Source organism: Pituophis catenifer, unplaced genomic scaffold (assembly GCF_029215685.1).
Source record: "Pituophis catenifer annectens isolate HBS135680 unplaced genomic scaffold, rPitCat1.0.hap2 SCAF_15, whole genome shotgun sequence".
Lineage (NCBI taxonomy): Eukaryota > Metazoa > Chordata > Lepidosauria > Squamata > Colubridae > Pituophis > Pituophis catenifer.
In genome coordinates, this window is record NW_027256895.1 from 14014238 (window position 1) to 14034202 (window position 19965).

The 19965-nt window shown below is 43.7% G+C and overlaps 1 protein-coding gene across 2 annotated transcripts; it reads left to right on the plus strand.

The window, feature by feature from the left end:
* The first annotated feature begins 1794 nt into the window (after positions 1–1794).
* Positions 1795–19162, plus strand: ZNHIT1 (zinc finger HIT-type containing 1). Of its 2 annotated transcripts, XM_070954375.1 has the most exons (5): positions 1845–2056; positions 8023–8193; positions 10642–10721; positions 14700–14869; positions 18982–19162. In XM_070954375.1, the coding sequence occupies exons 1-5, from the start codon at positions 2035–2037 to the stop codon at positions 19001–19003; spliced, it is 465 nt and encodes a 154-aa protein (XP_070810476.1). In that variant the 5' UTR covers positions 1845–2034; the 3' UTR covers positions 19004–19162. The 2 variants fall into 2 exon arrangements, with proteins under 2 accessions (XP_070810477.1, XP_070810476.1); XM_070954376.1 differs by lacking the exons at positions 8023–8193; positions 10642–10721 and having other exon boundaries at positions 1795–2056; positions 14697–14869.
* Positions 19163–19965: the final 803 nt, after the last annotated feature.

The following is a 19965-nucleotide window of genomic DNA, read 5'->3' on the forward strand; positions in this document are numbered from 1 at the left end:
ATGGGATGGGATGGGATGGGATGGGATGGGATGGGATGGGATGGAATGGAATGGAATGGAATGGAATGGAATGGAATGGAATGGAATGGAATGGAATGGAAAATGGAAAATATAATAGAAAATGGAATGGAATGGAATGGAATGGAATGGAACGGAACAGAACAGAACAGAATAACAGGGTTGGAAGGGACCTGGGAGGTCCTCTAGTCCAACCCCCTGTTTAATCAGGAAACCCTACCTGCACCATTTCAGATAAATGGTTGTCTAATCTCCTTTTAAAAACCTCCAGTGTTGAAGCAGCCACAACCTCTTGAGGCAAGTCGTTCCACTGATTAATTCTTCTAACTGTCAGGAAATGTCTCCTTAGTTCTAGGTTGCTTCTCTCCTCGATTAGTTTCCATCCGTTACATGCAGAATGCATAATAATGATAATCATCATCATCACAGTAATATGATGATATGTAGTACCGTGTTTTCCCGAAAATAAGACCTCCCATGAAAATAAGCCCTCCCCAAAAATAAACCTTCCCTGAAAATAAACTGTCCCCGAAAATAAGCCCTCCCCGAAAATATTTAAACGCATTTATTTTATTTTATTTTATTTTATTTTATTTTATTTTATTTTATTTTATTTTATTTTATTTTATTTTATTTTATTTTGAATTTATATACCGCACCTTCTTCCGAGGGACTCAGGGCAGTGTACAGCCAGATAAAATCACACAATACAAATCACAATCACACTGCATGCGCAGCTGGTCCCTGCCATTTCCTCTGGTTAAGGTTAGAGAGATAAAGCTGGAAATCAGGTAAGACGGCAAGAGGAGCTCTATCTCGCTCTACGCGTCCCAGAATAATAAGACCTCCCCCAAAATAAGGCCAAGCACTTATTTCGGGGTTCAAAAAAATATAAGACAGGGTCTTATTTTCGGGGAAACACGGTAATATCCAACTTGGCATTAATGTAAGTAAAATAATCTCCTAAATTCAGAATTATCTTTTATGGGGATCGTCCTTCCACTTTTTTCTTCCACTTGTTCCGTATGTCCGGTGTCCGTGTTTATGTGTAATGCACTTTGCACATGCTCAGAAGAATGGTGGCTGTAGAATTTGTATTATCACCGCAACTCGAAACGCTGGAAACAATTTCAGGGGCTGAAGGGAAGCTGTTTAAATGTTCCTCAACTTTGGAAACTTTCAGACGGGTGAACTTCAACTCCCAGAATTCCCCAGCCGGCATGCTGAACAGGTTGAAGTCAAACTCGGCAATTTTGGGGACTTCAACTCCCAGAATTCCCCAGCCGGCATGCTGAACGGGTTGAAGTCAAACTCGGCAATTTTGGGGACTTCAACTCCCAGAATTCCCCAGCCGGCATGCTGAACGGGTTGAAGTCAAACTCAGCAATTTTGGGGACTTCAACTCCCAGAATTCCTCAACCAGCCATATTAGCTGAGGAATTCTGGGAGTTGAGGTTCACAAGTCTTCAAGTCCTCGAGTTTGGACATCCCTGACCTGCATACAGGTAGTCCTCGACGCATAACAGTTCACTTAGTGACCATCCAAAGTTACAACGACACTGAAAAAAATGACTTAAGCAGGGGGTTGGACTAGAAGACCTCCAAGGTCCCTTCCAACTCTGTTTTTCTATTCTATTTCGAACACGGCGGAGTGTAGGACCCAGGGGAGCCCAATCCCGCCTCTGCTGGAAAAACCAAACATTCTCAGCGAGGACAGACTTGATGACGCGTCTTAGTGGGCGTGTCCTTGCCGCAGAGGCGGAAGTCCATATGCCTCCCAATAACATGGCGATCGTTTGCAGGTTGCAGTTAGATGGGGAGTCCTTAGATGCACAGTAAATGCATTTTTTCCATTGAGAGCGCCAAAAGCCTGATCAGCTTTGCTCTGTACCTCGTTGTCACCTCTTGCGCTGCAAAGGGGTTTTTTTTTTTGCAGCTTGGAAAGCCGGAGTGGAGAGAAACGAGGCGGATTTATACCAGAAAGATCAGGAAAACAGTCCTTACCTGGCTGGCAGAATGGTGGAAAAGAAAATTTCAGGTATTTTGGCATGGAGGGAAAATAAAGGGGGGGGCTTGTTGGTAAATGCAAAAGGTGACTGGGGCATTTATTATTATTATTGTTTTGTTGTTATAATTATAATTATTATTATTATTATTATTATTATTATTATTATTATTATTATTATTATTTTGCAAAGGAAAATAAAGAATATATCTTTGGCGCAGCGCAAGCAGCTTATACCTGTGTAAGAGAAAGAATAAGGTCAGGGACCTGAAAATGATCTCTCCTGCCACAGGATGGTGCATTGGGACAACATATACAGAGATTAGGTTTATGTAAGGGGCCATCATGGAAATAGAATAGAACTAGAAATAAAAATAGAATAGAATAGAATAGAACAGAACAGAACAGAACAGAACAGAACAGAACATGGAATGAAATAGAGTAGAATAACGAATAAGAATAGAATAGAGAAAATAAAATAGAAAATAAAATAAAATAGAAAATGGAATGAAATGGAATAGAATAACGAATGGAATAGAATGAATAGAATAGAGAAAATAAAATAAAATAGAAAATGGAATGGAATGGAATAAAATAGAATAGAATAACGAATGGAATGGAATGGTATAGAATAAGAATAGTATGAATAGAATAGTATAGAGAAAATAAAATATAAAATAAAATATAAAATGAAATGGAATAGAATAGAAAAACGAATGGAATAGAATAGAATAGAGAAAATAAAATAGAAAATGGAATGGAATAGAATAGAATAACGAATGGAATAGAATGAATAGAATAGAGAAAATAAAATAAAATAGAAAATGGAATGGAATGGAATGGAATGGAATAAAATAGAATAGAATAACGAATGGAATGGAATAGTATAGAATAAGAATAGTATGAATAGAATAGGATAGAGAAAATAAAATAGAAAATGAAACGGAATAGAATAGAATAGAATAGAATAGAATAGAATAGAATAATGAATGGAATAGAATGGAATAGAATAGAATAGAGAAAATAAAATAGAAAATGGAATGGAATGGAATATCAGAGTTGGAAGGGACCTTGGAGGTCTTCTAATCCAACCCCCTGCTTAGGCAGAAAACCCTACACCACTTCAGACAAATGGTTATCCAACATCTTAAAAACTTTCAGTGTTGGAGCATTTCTGGAGGCAAGTTGTTCCACTGATTTAATTGTTCTCACTATCAGGAAATTTCTCCTTAGTTCTAAGTTGCTTCTTGATTAGTTTCCACCCATTGCTTCTTGTCCTGCCCTCAGGTTCTTTGGAGAATAGCTTGATTCCCTCTTCTTTGTGGCAGCCCCTGAGATATTGCGACACTACTATCATGTCTCCCCTAGTCCTTCTTTTCATTAAACTAGACATACCCAGTTCCTGCAACCGTTCTTCATATGTTTTAGCCTCCAGTCCCCTAATCATCTTTGTTGCTCTTCTCTGCACTCTTTCTAGAGTCTCCACATCTTTTTTACATCGTGGCGACCAAAACTGAATGCAGTATTCTGAATGCAGAATTAAAGGAGAATATTTGTAGCTCAGGGTTGAAATGAGGGGTGTTTGGTGCTCTCTGAGCTTGGAGGGTTTTTTTTTCTTTGCAGACGTTTCATTACTGATGATGTTATCTACTTTGGATAATGAAACGTCTGCAAGAAAACAGCCAAGCTCGGAAAGCACCAAAGAGCCCTCATTGGTGAATTCACCAATTGTAGACTATAACTTGTGACTTGTTTTACCTATATATATAAAAGCAAAATACCATTCACGCATCATCACGAATCTCCAGAACCGTAAAGCCTACAAACTTGAAAATTTGGCACGTATGTTCCTCTTGGATTCTAGGTGCTCACTAAGAAAGGATTTTCCTAAATGACCATCAGATCATTAGTATTTTGTATATTATTTTTAACACCCTATGATGCTAAGGAGTTACGACATTCTACTCCCCCTCCCCACCTGAAAAGAACTCTGTTCCAACTGCCACTTGGCCGTGGGCTTGGCCAGTGCATGACTCACTCCCCACCAGAAAGGGAGAGAAGGGGATAAGATAGGAAAGGTCTCTGTGGGGCAAGCCTGAGGGAGAGAAGGGGATAAGAGAGGATCAATGGGGCCAGTCTGAGGGAGAGAAGGGGATAAGGTAGGAGAGGCCTCTGTGGGGCAAGCCCGAGGGAGAGAAGAGGATAGGAGAGGATCAATGGGGCCAGCCTGAGGGAGAGAAGGGAATAAGATAGGAGAGGTCTCTGTGGGGCAAGCCTGAGGGAGAAAAGGGGAGAAGAAAGGCCAGTTGTAACTACTCATTAATTTTCAAGCTAAAAGTGTCGATTTATCAAGCCCGATCACATAGTTTCATAGCAGAGCATAGGTATCCAGCTAGTATTTACATAAAAGAATGAGTCAGCTGTTTTATAGGCAGTTTACAAAGGCATGACTGGGTTGATTGTGCCATAAGGCAGTGGGATCCCCCAACATTTGGGGCCGAGGGACCAGTTTTATGGAGAGAGGTTTTTCCGTGGATCGGAGGGGGCGTGATTCCGTGGGCTGCCTGCATCCCACGGATGGGGCTTTGCTTGTTTGCACGGCCCAGTTACTGGCATGCTGTGGCCCGGTGCGGTTCCATGGACCAGGAGTTGGGAACCCCTGCCGTAAGGAAAAATAAACTCGACCCAACAAACCATAGAAACTATATCCCTTCTCCTTGGCAAAATTTATGGGGAAGGAATTATAAATTAACAATGGCGGCCTCTTATACAGAAAACCTACATAAAATGTTTTATAGATGGCATCTACCACCTGTTAAGGGACGCGGTGGCTGAGATGCTGAGCTTGTCGATAGAAAGGTCGGCAATTCAGCGGTTCGAATCCCTAGTGCCGTGTAATGGGGTGAGCTCCTGTTACTTGTCCCAGCTTCTGCCAACCTAGCAGTTCGAAAGCACGTAAAAGATGCAAGTAAAAAAATAGGGACCACCTTTGGTGGGGAAGGTAACAGCGTTCTGTGCGCCTTTGGGGTTTAGTCATGCTGGCCACATGACCACGGAGACGTCTTCGGACAGCACTGGCTCTTTGGTTTTGAAACGGAGATGAGCACCATTTGACGGGTGAAATGTAAAATTTGTTACTACCGGTTCTGTGGGTGTGGGGGTGGTGGTAATGTGACTGGGTGGGCATGTCCAATTTTTTTTAAAAAACTTTTCAAAGCATTTTTTCTAATGCTTTGAAAAGCCTCTGCCGATCAGGCAACTCAGCTGGGATCGTCAGAGAGGCTTTTTAAAAAAATGCCTCTCTGACATCAGGCAACTCTACTGGGATCATCAGAGACTTTTCAAAGTATTTTTTTTACCACCTCTTTGGCCAAGAGGTTGCAGAAAAAAATGCTTTGAAAAGCCTCTGACGATCCCAGCTGAGCCGCACGATCATCAGAGGCTTTTTTTTTTTACTTTTAAAAGCATTTTTTCATCGGAAGAGGTTGTAGAAAAATGCTTTTAAAAGTTAAAAAAAAAAAAAAGCCTCTGATGATCGTGTGGCTCAGCTGGTCATGGGGGGGGCACAGGGATTTTTGCTACCGGTTCTCCGAACCACCCGCTGCCATCGTTACTGGATCAGGCGATCTGGTCCGAACCGGGAGCATTTCACCCCTGAGCACCGCCCCCTAGAGTCGGGAACGACTAGCACATATGTGCGGGGGGAATCTTTACCTTTATCTTACCGCCTGTTAGATTAGCTAAATGTGCTTAAAAAAGGCATTATTTTATCATGTGGCGGATGTGTGTCAAAGCAAAAAAATTTTGGACAATAATAGGTAGAAAAGATAATAGGGAAACATGTTTGTTTTTATTAGGTATAATATCAGGAAAACCTGATAAGAAAAGTATGTATTTAATGTTACTTGTCTTAGCAGTAAGGATTATTTTCGCACAATACTGGAAAAATGAAGAGATACCGCAAGGTGAAGAAATAGTTAAGAAGATACTAGGTTGTGCAGAAATGGATAGACTGACATTGAAAATTAAGCAGAAAGAAGACGTAGAATATTATCAAACACGGCATTTATTTTACAATGGTTGGAAAAAAGGGGTGGAGTTTAAGAATGTAATTTGCATTGTTAAGCAAATTAAATACCCATACAACACGATGTTTATAAAGCACTGAGAAATGTATTTAATAGAAAATCAATAAAAATAAATATCTACATAAATAAAAAAAGAAAGAAACTATATTCCCTTGACAACTAAGAAATACATGGACCACCCAAAGAAATAGAAGGAATATAGGTAGTTCTCGACTTAGGACCAGAATTGAGCCCAAAAATTTCTGTTGCTAAGGGAGACATTTCTTAAGTGAGTTTTGCCCCATTTTACAAACTTTCTGGCCACAGTTATGGAGGGGAATCCCTGCAGTTGTTAAGTTAGTGACACGGTTGTTGAGTGAATCTGGCTTCCCCATTGACTATATAGTCAGAAGGTCATAAAAGGAGATCCCATGACCCTGGGACGCTGCCACCGTCATAAATATGAGTCGGTTGCCAAGCATTTTGATCATGGGGATGCTGCAACAATCTAAAGTGTAGGAAAATGGCCGCCAGTCACTTTTTTCAGCGCCGTTGTAACTTCAAACCGTCACGAAAATGGAACTGTTGTAAGTCGAGGACTACTTGAATTCTCGAGACAGCTAAGAAATATGTAGACCAGCTAAAGAAATAGATGTGATATTGCTAGTGGGTAGCAATAGTGGGTTTAGTGCGTTCACAGAGCACCCTAAATCAGGAGTCTCCAACCTTGGCGACTTTTAAGACTTGTGGACTTCAACTCCCAGAGTTCTCTGCCAGCAAACCGAGGAACTCTGGGAGTTGAAGTCCACAAGTCTTAAAAGTTGCCAAGGTTGGAGACCCCTGTCCTAAACCAAAATGAAACATGCCACGTTGTGGGATTGTTGAGAAGCAGACAACGGATCTTGGGCTGTTTACTGGCCTTTGGGTGAGGGGGTGGGGGTTGGGGGGGGGGGAAATTTAAGGGTTGGGATAGAAACGGGAGAACTCGTCCTTAATGTTGCTGCCAATCGTGTAAAACAGGCAGGCAAACTGATGGGCAATTCAGCCATTTTACTGCCAGATGTTGGCAGGATGATCTCAGGTGCTTGGAGGGAGATGTGTGTGGCATTTTATAGCTCCCCGGGCCACATCTGGCCTTTTGGCTGTCCCTGTCTGGCCAACATGAGGTCAATCCATTGGTGAAATTCAAATTTTTTTACTACTGGTTCTGTGGGCTTAGTGGGCGTGGCTTGGTGGGCGTGGCAGGGGGAGGATACTGCAAAATCCCCATTCCCTCCCCACTCCAGGGGAAGGATACTGCAAAAACTCCATTCCCACTCCAGGGGAAGGATACTGCAAAATCCCCATTCCCTCCCCACTCCTGGGGAAGGATACTGCAAAATCTCCATTCCCACTCCAGGGGAAGGATACTGCAAAATCTCCATTCCCTCCCCACTCCAGGGGAAGGATACTGCAAAAACTCCATTCCCACTCCAGGGGAAGGATACTGCAAAATCCCCATTCCCTCCCCACTCCTGGGGGAAGGATATTACAAAATCTCCATTCCCACCCCACTCTGGGGCCAGCCAGAGATGGTATTTGCCAGGTCTCCGAACTACTCAAAATTTCCGCTACCGGTTCTCCAGAACCTGCTGGATTTCACCCCTTGGGTCAATCGGAAATTAGAAATCAAATGTCAGTAAGTATATGGCCCAATTGATTTGGTACTCCACAACAGTCCTTATTTCTCATGTGACCCCCCCCTCAGGAAAATGAATCGCCTACTCTTGGCCTAAGGGTAATTGGAGCATGTGCTAATTAGGAGATTGGAAGTGACCTTTGCCAGCTGGGAAGGTTTCCCCATTGACAGATGCCAACTGATCTCCTTGAAGGCAACATGGTTGACTCAATCAGGCTTGGCTTCAGCCTCTCACCATCTTTCTTTTCTCTCAGCAAGGTCCCAGGACCCCAGCCAGAGGCGTATTTTAGACCGGGCCACCCGCCAGCGTCGTCTCAACCGCCAGTTAGAGGCCCTGGAGAATGACAATTTCCAGGATGACCCTCATGCCAATATGCCACAGCTGGTAAAGCGTTTGCCTCAGTTTGATGACGATGCTGAAACAGGTGAGGTTCCCTGCTGGGGGTTCCTTGGATTTCACTTTCCTTTGATTTTCACTTTCGCTTGATTTTACTTTCCCTTGATTTCATTTTCACTCGAGTTAACTTTCTCTTGATTTCACTTTCACTTTTCTTTGATTTCATTTTAACTTTCCCTTCATTTCACTCTTTTGAGTTTACTTTCCCCGATTTCACTTTCCTTCAATTTCACTTTCCCTGATTTCCCTTGATTTCCCTTTCCTTCAATTTCATTTTCCCTGATTTAATTCTCATATAATTTCACTTTCTCTCAATTTCAGTTTTCTTTGATTTCATTTTCACTTTCCCTTCATTTCACACACTTTTGAGTTCACTTTGCCCGATTTCACTTTCCTTCAATTTCACTTTCCCTGATTTATTTCTCATGATTTCACTTTCCCTGATTTATTTCTCATATGATTTCACTTTTCCTTGATTTCACCTTCCCTTGATTTTAGATTTCTTTTATTTCATTTTCACTCGATTTAACTTTCCATTTTCACTCTCTTTTGAGTTCACTTCCCTCAATTTCACTTTCCTTCAATTTCACTTTTCCTGATTTCATTCTCATATGATTTCACTTTCCCATGATTTCACCTTCCCTTGATTTCAGATTTCATTTCATTTTCACTTCATTTAACTTTCCCTTGATTTCACTCTCTTTTGAGCTAACTTCCCCCGATTTCATTCCTTCAATTTCACTTTTAGTGATTTAATTCTCACATGATTTCACTTTCCCTTGATTTCCCTTGATTTCACTTTCCTTCAATTTCATTTTCCCTGATTTAATTCTCATATTATTTCACTTTCCCTTGATTTCACTTTCTCTCAATTTCAGTTTTCTTTGATTTCATTTTCACTTTCCATTCATTTCACGCTCTTTTGAGTTCACTTTGCCTGATTTCACTTTTCTTCAATTTCACTTTCAGTGATTTAATTCTCATATGATTTCACTTTCCCTTGATTTCATCTTCCCTTCATTTCAGATTTCTTTGATTTCATTTTCACTTGATTTCACTTTCCCTTGATTTCACTCTTTTGATTTAACTTTCCCCTGATTTCATTCTCATGATTTCACTTTCTCTTGATTTCAGATTTCTTTTATTTCATTTTCACTCGATTTAACTTTCCCTTGATTTCACTCTCTTTTGAGTTCACTTCCCCCGATTTCACTTTCCTTCAATTTCACTTTCCCTGATTTCGTCCTCTCACGATTTCACTTTCCCTTGATTTCACTTTCTTTTGATTTTCCCTTGATTTCCTTTTTTCTTTGATTTCACTCTCCCTTAGCTTTATTATTTGACTTCCTTTTCTTTCTTGGCCAGTAGATGAGTATTGTCATCTATTGGTTTGTTTGTGGGAGCACCTGCAAAAATATATATGTCTCTTATGTGTCTGTAAATACAATACACCAGAATGTACACAAACATTTGCATATACATACTAGTAGAGGCGTGTCTCCAAGGCAGTCAGAAAAGTCAAGATGGTGACTACAAACAGGCCATTAAAGTCCTGCTCTTTTTACCTCTTTTGATTATTTTTCATCCCCTCTCTGAACATCCCTCGTTAGGTAGATTCTTTGGTTTGTATGTGAGGAGAATGTATTTCGCGTCTGAATGTGTACGTTGTCATTAGGGATTTTGTGCGTGTGTGTTTTTGTAGTTCTCTAAGATTGTCAGAGGGACACAGTGACTCAGTGGCTAAGACGCTGAGCTTGTCGATTGAAAGGTCGGCAGTTCAGCTGTTCGAATCCCTAGTACCGCGTAACAGAGTGAGCTCCCGTTACTTGTCCCAGCTTCTGCCAACCTAGCAGTTCGAAAGCACGTAAAAAATGCAAGTAGAAAAAATAGGGGCCACTTTTGGTGGGAAGGTAACAGCGTTCCGTGTGCCTTTGGCATTTAGTCATGCCGGCCACATGACCCCGGAGACGTCTTCGGACAGCACTGGCTCTTCAACTTTGAAACAGAGATGAGCACCGCCCCCTAGAGTCAGGAACGACTAGCACATATGTGCGAGGGGAACCTTTACCTTTACCTTTAAGCATTGCCAGTTTGGTTTTTGAGACATACAGATAGATCCCTTTATTGGGAGCAAAGAGCTAATATTTGATTGGACACTGCGACCCTCGTCTCCCTCAGTTTCATAGGAAAACTATTTTTTCACTTCTCCCACTTCTCTTCTGCAAATTGGGAGTATGTACTGGCCATGCCCCCCCCTCCAGGACTGCCATTTTGTGACAGCTCCCACAAAACATTTGCCTGGAAAAGCAGGGCACCCACTCCTATCCTAAATTAACAAAATCCCCAAATTCAAAATCTTTCTTTATTGTTGTGTTCAATGCCACAAAATCTACTGAGGCTAAAAGGCATTTCCCTTCATCAGTAATTTTTCAGTAATGGTGGTTTTTTTTTCTTCTTCTTTGTTCATTATTTGCAGGAAAAAAGAAGAAAAAAACCCGCGGAGACCATTTCAAGCTGCGGTTCCGTAAAAATTTCCAGGCATTGCTGGAAGAACAGGTGTTTCTCTCCTATTTTCTTTTTCCTAACAAAAAATTGGGGGGAGGATCTCTATTCTTAATTTTTCTTATTATAATGTTGCTCATTTCAGTACAGATAGCTCTCATTTAGCAATTACATAAAGTTAAGTACATATGTGTGCCTTCAAGTCAGTTTTTTAAAAAAAAACTCCTAATGACTGACTGGAGAAGTCTGTGCAGTTTTCATGGCAAGATTTTTCGGAAGTGGTTTGCCCTTACCTCCTTTCTAGGGCTGAGAGAAAGTGACTGGCCCAAGGTCATCCAGCTGATTTGGAAGCTAAAATATACAAAGAACGGTTGCAGGGATTGGGTATGTGTAGTTTAATGAAAAGAAGGACCAGGATAGGAATGAAATCCAGCAGGTTCTGACAGGTTCTGGAGAACCGGCAGCAGACATTTTGAGTAGTTTGGAGAACCAGCAAATACCAACTCTGGCTGGCCCCAGAGTGGGTGGGAATGCAGATTTTGCAATATCCTTCCCCCAGGAATGGGGAGAGAATGGGGATTTTGCAGTATCCTTCCCCTGGAGTGGGGTGGGAATGGAGATTTTACAGTATCCTTCCCCTGGAGTGGGGTGGGAATGGAGAATTTGCAGTATCCTTCCCCTGGAGTGGGGTGGGAATGGAGATTTTGCAGTATCCTTCCCCTGAAGTCGGATGGGAATGGAGATTTTGCAGTATCCTTTCCCTGAAGTGGGGTGGGAATGGAGATTTTGCAGTATCCTTCCCGTGGAGTGGGGAAGGAATGGAGATTTTACAGTATCCTTCTCCTGGGGTGGGGTGGGAATGGAGATTTTACAGTATCCTTCCCCTGGAATGCAGTGGGAATGGAGATTTTGCAATATCCTTCCCCCAGGAGTGGGGAAGGAATGGGGATTTTGCAGTATCCTTCCCCTGGAGTGGGGTGGGAATGGAGATTTTACAGTATCCTTCCCCTGGGGTGGGGTGGGAATGGAGATTTTGCAGTATCCTTCCCCTGGAATGCGGTGGGAATGGAGATTTTGCAATATCCTTCCCCCAGGAGTGGGGAGGGAATGGGGATTTTGCAGTATCCTTCCCCTGGAGTGGGGTGGGAATGGAGATTTTACAGTATCCTTCCCCTGGAGTGGGGTGGGAATGGAGATTTTGCAGTATCCTTCCCCTGGAATGCGGTGGGAATGGAGATTTTGCAATATCCTTCCCCCAGGAGTGGGGAGGGAATGGGGATTTTGCAGTATCCTTCCCCTGGAGTGGGGTGGGAATGGAGATTTTACAGTATCCTTCCCGTGGAGTGGGGAGGGAATGGGGATTTTACAGTATCCTTCCCCTGGGGTGGGGTGGGAATGGAGATTTTACAGTATCCTTCCCCTGGGGTGGGGTGGGAATGGAGATTTTGCAGTATCCTTCCCCTGGAATGCGGTGGGAATGGAGATTTTGCAATATCCTTCCCCCAGGAGTGGGGAGGGAATGGGGATTTTGCAGTATCCTTCCCCTGGAGTGGGGTGGGAATGGAGATTTTACAGTATCCTTCCCCTGGAGTGGGGTGGGAATGGAGAATTTGCAGTATCCTTCCCCTGGAGTGAGGTGGGAATGGAGATTTTGCAGTATCCTTCCCCTGAAGTGGGGTGGGAATGGAGATTTTGCAGTATCCTTCCCGTGGAGTGGGGAGGGAATGGGGATTTTACAGTATCCTTCCCCTGGGGTGGGGTGGGAATGGAGATTTTACAGTATCCTTCCCCTGGGGTGGGGTGGGAATGGAGATTTTGCAGTATCCTTTCCCTGAAGTGGGGTGGGAATGGAGATTTTGCAGTATCCTTCCCGTGGAGTGGGAAGGGAATGGGGATTTTACAGTATCCTTCCCCTGGGGTGGGGAGGGAATGGGGATTTTACAGTATCCTTCCCCTGGGGTGGGGTGGGAATGGAGATTTTACAGTATCCTTCCCCTGGAGTGGGGTGGGAATGGAGATTTTGCAGTATCCTTTCCCTGAAGTGGGGTGGGAATGGAGATTTTGCAGTATCCTTTCCCTGAAGTGGGGTGGGAATGGAGATTTTGCAGTATCCTTCCCCTGAAGTCGGGTGGGAATGGAGATTTTGCAGTATCCTTTCCCTGAAGTGGGGTGGGAATGGAGATTTTGCAGTATCCTTCCCGTGGAGTGGGGTGGGAATGGAGATTTCGCAGTATCCTTCCCGTGGAGTGGGGAGGGAATGGGGATTATACAGTATCCTTCCCCTGGATTGGGGTGGGAATGGAGATTTTGCAGTATCCTTCCCCTGTCATGCCCACCAAGCCACGCCCACAGAACCGGTAGTAAAAAAAATTTGGATTTCACCACTGGACTAGGAGGTGACATGATGACAGTGTTCCAATATCTCAGGGGCTGCCACAAAGAAAAGGGGGTCATCCTATTTTCCAAAGCACCAGAAGGCAGGACAAGAAGCAATGGGTGGAAACTAATCAAGGAGAGAAGCAACTCAGAACTAAGGAGAAATTTCCTAACAGAACAATTAACCAGTGGAACGACTTTGCCTCCAGAAGTTGTGAATGCTCCAACACTGGAAGTTTTTAAGAAGATGTTGGATAACCATTTGTCTGAAGTGGTATAGGATCTCCTACTTGAGCAGGGGGTTAGACCAGGGGTGAAATCTAAATTTTTTTGCTACCGGTTCTGTGGGTGTGGCTTAATTAGTATGTGGGGCTTGGTGGTAAGGTGACTGGGAGGGCGTGGCTTGTTGGTCAGGTGGATGTGGCCAAGTCAATGTCACTTCTTTGTCCTTTTTTGACCTACAAAACACAACACAACACAACTGGCTCACCCACAATATAAAAGCAGCTGTGCTAGACCCAAAATGGCCCCTGGAACAAGCAGGAACCTCACACAGCCACAAAAAGTCCCAAAAAACAACTTTCACACTTTACACACAACACAACACAACTGGCTCACCCACAATATAAAAGCAGCTGTGCTAGACCCAAAATGGCCCCTGCAACAAGCAGGAACCTCACACAGCCACAAAAAGTCCCAAAAAACAACTTTCACACTTTACACACAACACAACACAACACAACTGGCTCACCCACAATGTAAAAGCAGCTGTGCTAGACCCAAAATGGCCCCTGCAAAAGCAGGAACCTCACACAGCCACAAAAAGCCTCAAAAAACAACTTTCACACTTTACACACACAAAATTCCACATACAGCTTTGTGAGATTTTGTGCGTTTGTGAAGTTAGAGTGAAACACTACAGAAACACACTAAATCTCAAAAAGCTACACAAATATTATTTTATTTTAATTTATTTTTATTTTTATATAAAAGCAGCTAAATTTAAAACTTCCTAAACTTTAAATGGCTAGGTCTAAAAAAAGAACAACTAAAAAAAAAACCCAATTAACTATTTTTTTAAAGCTCCCAAAGGGGAAAAAAACTTACCCAATAGAACAGGAGTCTCCAACCTTGGCAACTTTAAGACTTGTAGACTTCAATTCCCAGAATTCCTCAGCCAGCTTTGTTTTGCTGGCTGAGGAATTCTGGGAGTTGAAGTCCACAACTCCCTGCCTGCAATCAAGATTCAGTTGCTTGCTGATGCAATGGATTGCAGGGATTACAGAAAGGCGTTGCGACCAGCAGCTAAGGTCATCAAGCTGAAGGGGGGGAGGGATTTTTGCTACCGATTAGCAGGCAACTCAGCTGGGATCGTCAGAGCTTGGCTGGTCAGAGCCATTTAAAAGAAAAAAAGGCTCTGATGATCGCATGGCTCAGCTGGGCATGGGGGGCGGGGGCAGGGATTTTTGCTACTGGTTCTCCGAACTGCCCGCCACCATCGCTACCTACTCGCCCGAGCCGGTCCGAACCGGGAGCATTTTACCCCTGAGTTAGACTGGAAGACCTCCAGGGTCCCTTCCAACTTTTTTATTCTGTTAGCTCGTCCTCTATCAGATCTGAACCAACGAGTTTCTTTCTCTTTTCGACTTCCAGCAGAACCTCAACACAAGCGAAGGGCCCAACTACCTGACGGCGTGCGCGCCCCCTTCCAATTTGCCGCAGCGTCATTTCTGCACGGTGTGCGGCTTCCCGTCAAATTACACGTGTGTGTCTTGCGGCGCCCGCTACTGTTGTGTCAAATGTTTGGGAACACATCACGAAACCCGGTAGGTGCATCCTAGCCCTCACCTCGTCGTTTGGTGCAATTAGGCATTGTTTCTAGGCCACGGGGTGTCAAACTGGATTTCTTCAAGGGCCGGATCAACTTTGTAGTTCTCTTCTGTGGGCTGGCCTGGGGGGAGAGGGAGATAGGACGGATGTCTCCTGCAGCACTTCGTTGCATAGCCCGTTTTTGGCCTGGACAGCCTCCTGCAGCACTTTGCTGCATAGCCCGTTTTTGGCCTGGACAGCCTCCTGCAACACTTTGCTGACCAAAAAGTGTTGCAGGAGGCTGTCCAGACCAATAACGGGGCGCATGGGGGCCACATGTGGGGCCCCGCACCCAGTTTTGGCTGGTGAAGTGTTGCAGGAGGCCGTCCAGGGCTCCTGCAAAAATGGGCTAGGCAGTAGCCATGCACAGTTCCCCTGCATCCCTGCACTCACGCCCTTGTCACTTCCCGTCTGGACCACTGTAACGCTCTCTACATGGGGCTCCCCTTGAGGAGCACCTGGAGGCTCCAATTGGTCCAGAACGCGGCCGCGCGAGTGGTTATGGGAGCGACCTGTCGCTCCCATGTAACACCTCTCTTGCGCGAGCTGCACTGGCTCTCAGTGGTCTTCCGGGTGCGTTTCAACGTGCTAGTCACCATCTTCAAAGCGCTCCATGGCTTAGGACCACGATACTTACAGGACCGCCTTCTGATACCGTATGCCTCCCACCGCCTGATACGCTCCCACAGAGAGGGCCTCCTCAGGATGCCGTCGGCCAAACAATGTTGGCTGGCAACCCCCAGGGGGAGAGCCTTCTCTGTGGGGGCTCCTGCCCTATGGAATGAGCTGCCCCCAGACATAAGGAGGATCCCCGACTTCCGCATCTTCCGTCGTGCGCTGAAGACTTTATTGTTTCAGCAAGCCGGCCTGACCGAATGAATTAACTTAAGTGGGGTTTAATGGTTTTAAAGGGGTTTTAGCTAGGGGTTTTAAATACGGCCAATGCTTTAAATTATTTTAAATTGTTTTTAATTTTTGTGTTGGTATTATTTTATCATGGCTGTACACCGCCCTGAGTCCTTCGGGAGAAGGGCGGCATAGAAATATAATTAATTAATAAATAAATAAATAAATAAATAAATAAATAAATAAATAAATAAATAAATAAAATAATAATAATAATAATAATAATAATAATAATAATATTAATAATAATAATAATAATAATCCCATTTTGGCTGTCAGAGGCACCGTGGGCAGGTCATTTGCTATTTCCAGGCTGGCCTCGCAGGTCAGATCTAAGCACCCTGCAGACTGGATCCGACCCGCAGGCTTTGAGTTTGACCAGGGGTGAAATGTAAAATTTGTTATTACCGGTTCTGTGGGCGTGGTTTGGGGGGTAATGTGACGGTGGGCGTGGCCAACTTTTTTTTTTTTTAACTTTTAAAAGCATTTTTTCTACAACCTCTTCGGCTGAAGGGGTTGTAAAAAATGCTTTTAAAAGCCTCTGACGATCCCAGCTGAGCCGCACGATCATCAGAGGCTTTTTTTTTTTACTTTTAAAAGCATTTTTTCGGCAAGAGGTTGTAGAAAAAATGCTTTTAAAAGTTTGAAAAAAGCCTCTGATGATTGCGCGGCTCAGCTGGGCATGGTGGGGGGGCACAGGGATTTTTGCTACCGGTTCTCTGAACCACCCGCCACCATCGTTACCGGATCGGGCAATCCGGTCCAAACTGGGAGCATTTCACCCCTGAGTTTGACGCCCCTCTTCTAGGCAGGATCTGTTAATGAAAATGGTTGATTCCAATCAACTATAATTGCTGAGCCCCACCTAATTTGGGAACCTGCCGGCAATCGTACAGAAAAATATTTGACCTGTGTGACATATTGTGATGGTTTTATTTTCTATTGATTTTGAGGCACGGAAACGTTGCTCTGCAAAAACTTCCAAATCTTAATAATAGAAAACAAAGGTAGAGCCAAGATACAATGTCACAAACTGAGACGAAGCAAACATAAGCCTATTTATTGATTTCTACATAGGAGGGAAAAATCCTGCTATTGACTTACAACCACAAGTGAACCCAAAATTTTGGTTGCTAACCGAGACATTTGTTAAGTGAGTTTTGCTCGATTGTACGACTTTTCTTGCAACGTTTGTTAAGTGAATCACTCCATCTGTTAAGTGAGTAACACGGTTGTTAAGTGAATCGGTCTTCCCCATTGACTTCGCTTGCAGGAGTCACAAAATAACAATAACAATAACAATAATAATAATAATAATAATAATAATAATAATTGGAGCCCTTGGAGCAATACCCAAAGGGCTACCCCGCTATTTAGAAATTCTAAATTTGCTGGACTTGAACATTTTGACTCTACAAAAAACCACCTTACTCAGAACAGCTTACATCTTCCGACGATACCTTAACAGTTCCTAGGTCCTTGGTTAGGACTCGAGCTGCTGAGCTATTAACCAGCCTCAAAGGCTGTGAATCTCACTAAAGATTAACCAATAAATAATAATAATAATAATAATAATAATAATAATAATAATAATAATAATAATAATAATAATAATAATAATAATTTTATTTATATACAGCCCTCCTCCTGAAGGACTCGGGGCGGTGTACAGCCAATTAAAAACATAAATATAACAATATCATAGTTAAAATTAATTAAAATCATTAAATAGTTTTGGCCGAATTTTAAAACCCAAAGTTAAAACCCAATTTAAAATCATTCAATTAGACAACCCCGCCTGTCGGAACAGTAGGGTCTTGAGGGCACAGCGAAAGACCCGGAGATCAGAGATGTTATGAATATCCGGGGGCAATTCATTCCAAAGGGCAGGGGCTCCGACAGAGAAGGCTGTCCTGGGTGTTGCCAGCCGGCACAGCTTGGCCGACGGCACCCTGAGGAGTCCCTCTCTGTGGGAGCGAACTGGTCGGTGAGAGGCTGTTGGTGGCAGAAGGCGGTCCCGTCGATATCCTGGTCCTATGCCATGGATATGAGCATGTGACCCTGGGACACCGCAACTGTCATAAATATGAGTCAGTTGCCAAGCATCTGGATTTTGATCATGTGACCATGGGATTCCTGCAATGGTCATAAGTGTCAGAGTTTGTTGCAAAAAACAAATCCAGAAGCACACACAGATAAACTGATTCAGCTGGATTCATTAACTTCTTTATATACAAGAATATATATATATATATATATACAATACCAACAGCAGAGAACAGTTTCATTTCAGCTCAGATCAGCAGACAAGTTCACACACAGACACTGGTTTCAGTTTCTCTTTTTGTTCTGCCCCAGCTACGGACCCCAAAGAACGCAGCACACACAAACTCTATACAAAGCTTATTTTACTCAACTCAGTCTTTATCAACCAAAGGCTGTTAATAAACTGTCTTAACAGCCTACAAGAATTCTAAGATAAGGTAATCACATTCTTACTAGAGTTGACAGAAAGCCAAGAAGTAATTTTGCAGAGAATCCAAACACAGAAGGAGAGTGAACTAAAGTTGTTCCCTACAGCTTGCTGCAAGTGGTGTTCCTCCTTAAATAGGCTAGGGGAGTGGCCAATTAGTCCCAAGCCTTACTCTCAAGGAGACCTCCTCCTCAGGAGCCACTCCTGCCTTTTGGCAACTCTGTGCGCCCGTGCATCGAGAAGAGGCTCCTCCTCTTCGTCCTCTTCACTTAAAGGAGTTTCTGGAGGTTCTGAAGGCCCTGGCTGAATCCCTGCCTCTGGCACCATATAATTCTCTGCCATTTCCTTTCCTTTTTGGCAACACAAGAAAAAAAATATGTTGCCTGAACTTCCTTCCATAGCGGGCCAGCTTCATTTTATTTCATTATTTAGTGTGGCGAAGTACAGAGGATTTTAAAATTTGAAATCTGCCTGCTTTGAGCATTTGGAATGTGACATGTTTTATAAAACCCTGAAAAATGGTCTGCTTTGCGTTCAGAACAGGCCTTCTGAATAATGAAAGCTATTTTTGTAGATCTTTTGCTTTCCTGCTGCGTGAAAGGGTGGATTGACTGAACGACTGACGGACAGACGGACGGACAGTCTCATCTTTTAGGCGCCCTACTAAAACTCTGTTCTCTCTTCTTTCAGGTGCTTGAAGTGGACCGTTTGAGTTACGCCATGAAGATTTATAAGTATTATCATACAAAGAGGTCCTTTCAAACCACCACGTTGTCTCCCTCACGGGACAAATAGATTCTCCCTGCCGTGAAGAGGTGTCAACCGGACTGTAATTTGCGTTTGAGTAAATAAAATGTTTTTGTGTTTTGTACTCAGTGGCATGTGTTCTTCCTAATCATATCAAGCTATTTTTTCTGTAGCTTAGCTTCCTTTTTTATCTTTCCTTTTTCTCTGGGAAGCCATCCTTAAAGTCACTAATGCCAGGGGTGTCAAACTCGTGGCCCGGGGCCCGGATCTGGCCTGCAGGCTGCTTAGATCTGGCCCCCAGGGCCGCCATGGAAACAGCGAAGGACCGGCCCGCAATGCCTTTACCAATGAAAACAGCTTGGGAGAGCTGCGTGCGTCCCTCTTGACTTCCGTTTTCGCTGGCAGAGGGTTACAGGAGGCCATCGCAGCCGAAAACGGAGCTCGGGAGGACCGTGGGTGGCTATTGTAGTCCACCAGCAGCCTGCGAAGCTGGCAGCAGAGTCAGACAGTGAGGAGGCTGTGGAGGAACATGGGCCAGTCCTGGAGTGTGGGGAAGGCCTGGACGAGGGCTCTGCGTCAGAGGCAGAGATGAGGCCAGGGCCACCTGGGAGTGATGCGCGGACTCCGGAGCCCACAGAATCAGACAGTTTACGAACAGGAGGAGCCTGTTCCTAGTGCACGCATATGCAGAGCTGCCAGAAGGCAAGAGCAGCTAAAGCAAAAGGAACGACTCAGGAGTAAGGCCAGGAGATGATTGGCCTCTTGCATAAGGCTTAAAAGAGAAACAAAGGCACTTGGGCCTTTTGCAGGAAAGCAACGTTGCTAACTCTGTTTCCCATCGGCATCTCTTGTTTGTTTCTAAACTCCGTGGGGCTTTGCCAAGTAAGGCCTTTGGCAGGGTGTCAAAGAAGATAAAGGTTGGTGATT